This window comes from Anneissia japonica, unplaced genomic scaffold (assembly GCF_011630105.1).
Source record: "Anneissia japonica isolate Jap-2015-1 unplaced genomic scaffold, ASM1163010v1 scaffold132948_len2691_cov146, whole genome shotgun sequence".
NCBI classification, from domain to species: domain Eukaryota; kingdom Metazoa; phylum Echinodermata; class Crinoidea; order Comatulida; family Comatulidae; genus Anneissia; species Anneissia japonica.
In genome coordinates, this window is record NW_022711438.1 from 381 (window position 1) to 2,031 (window position 1,651).

The 1,651-nt window shown below is 36.7% G+C and overlaps 1 protein-coding gene across 1 annotated transcript; it reads right to left on the reverse strand.

The window, feature by feature from the left end:
• Positions 1-412: 412 nt before the first annotated feature.
• LOC117107500 (major facilitator superfamily domain-containing protein 6-like) lies at positions 413-1,152 on the reverse strand (the record flags this gene model as incomplete). Its single annotated transcript, XM_033249197.1, has 1 exon — positions 413-1,152. A coding segment is annotated over exon 1 (740 nt), but the record flags the coding sequence as incomplete, so codon positions are not given.
• Between the last annotated feature and the right edge of the window lie 499 nt (positions 1,153-1,651).

The following is a 1,651-nucleotide window of genomic DNA, read 5'->3' on the forward strand; positions in this document are numbered from 1 at the left end:
ACTCCTTACTCGTCGTGTTCCAACTCGGACTATTCGATGCCCCTCTTCACTTCACTACATTGTACCACATTGTAACAAGAGGCTGGTAGATTTTGTTATTCGGTTTATGCTGCCCAAATCTGGAATAATCTTCCTAATGAGCTTAAGAACATTTCTAATGTGATTATTTTCAAAAGATCACTTAAAACGCACCTTTTTGCCTAATTCCCTTGTCTCTGTTTTTTGTTGTGCCTTTTGTTTGTTTTGCGTTGATGTCTTTTCATAGACTGTATTCTGTGTGGTATGGAATGTTTTTTTTTTCTGGAACTGTGTAGTTGTGAAAATTAAACAAAATTAAAAGAAACTTCCAATTGTGGAGGAAAGGCGCATTATAAATGCCCAGTAACAGTAACAGTAGGCCTACATTACTTACCCGATTATCCACCCTAGTGACCCGAAGGAACGAAACTTGCTGTAGGATTCGTGTTCTTCATCTAATTCACACAAAATCGACACATCCACAAATGCCAAATTTGCAGCGAAAAACGTTTCATAAAAAAATATCAGCAATACCATCTCCAAAAATATGATTGTTAAACCATGTTGAGTATATAGCCATGTTTTACTCTCTTGCTTACGCTGCTTGATCATCGTTTCTTTTAACTCGCTTAAATATTCTTCATCAGTGATTGTCGATTTTTTATTAATAATTGATGAATGATTGTTTTCATAAGGTGGGAATCCGAGAGATGATGCCAACGTTTGAATAGCTTTATTACAAGGCACTCTTTCTGCAGTCGGTATAAATATCACGGAAGTGCCAAATGACATCGAGCCAATAATGGACAATATGAAAATTATTCGCCAGATCTTAAAACGATCTGCAATATATCCCCAAATTGGCGTACAGAACACTCCGAGAACGGGCCTAATTGTAAAGAGAACACCTAATTGGAAGGCATTTAGGCCTAGCTGTCTGAGATACAAAGCGATATACGGTACTACGCAACCAAGTGCGCCATAAACGAACAATGCTATAAGTCTTATAGCTATATTTTCTGTTAAAGTTCTCCAAGTTCTCATTATACTATGTGTTGGTGATTGTTTTGCGCCCTCATCGTCAGAAACTAATTGTGAAGCACTCGTACTAGCATCTGAACTTGATGCTCCCATATTCATACCGCCACTTTTCCCACGTGATGGAACTGAAAAGGAGACAGATGTTACGTTTCAATTAAATTATTTATTAACAGCTTTAACATGACAATAACATGAATGGTTGAGTTGGCTGGTGACAAATTAATTTCGTTGTCGATGCTATTGTTTGAATAATGAATATCATCGTCTGATCGTCATTTCGTCTTCACCATCTTCATAATTTTCATCACAACGTTAATATGCCTCGTTTTTATCATCTTCATCATATCACGCGCCTATTTATCTTCTTCATGTTAAACTTTATTATCCATCCTGTCATTATCACCATTATGTTAGTCTTCATCATTATCTCCATCATCAATTATTACATCATCACATTATCATCATCCTCTTTATCATCTCCATTATTCATAAATCTATCACTGTATCAGCTTCATCATCATCATCATCATCAATAACATCCATCGTCCCCTTCACCATCAGTAACCGTTTTTCTCCATGGTCGCCGTCGTCA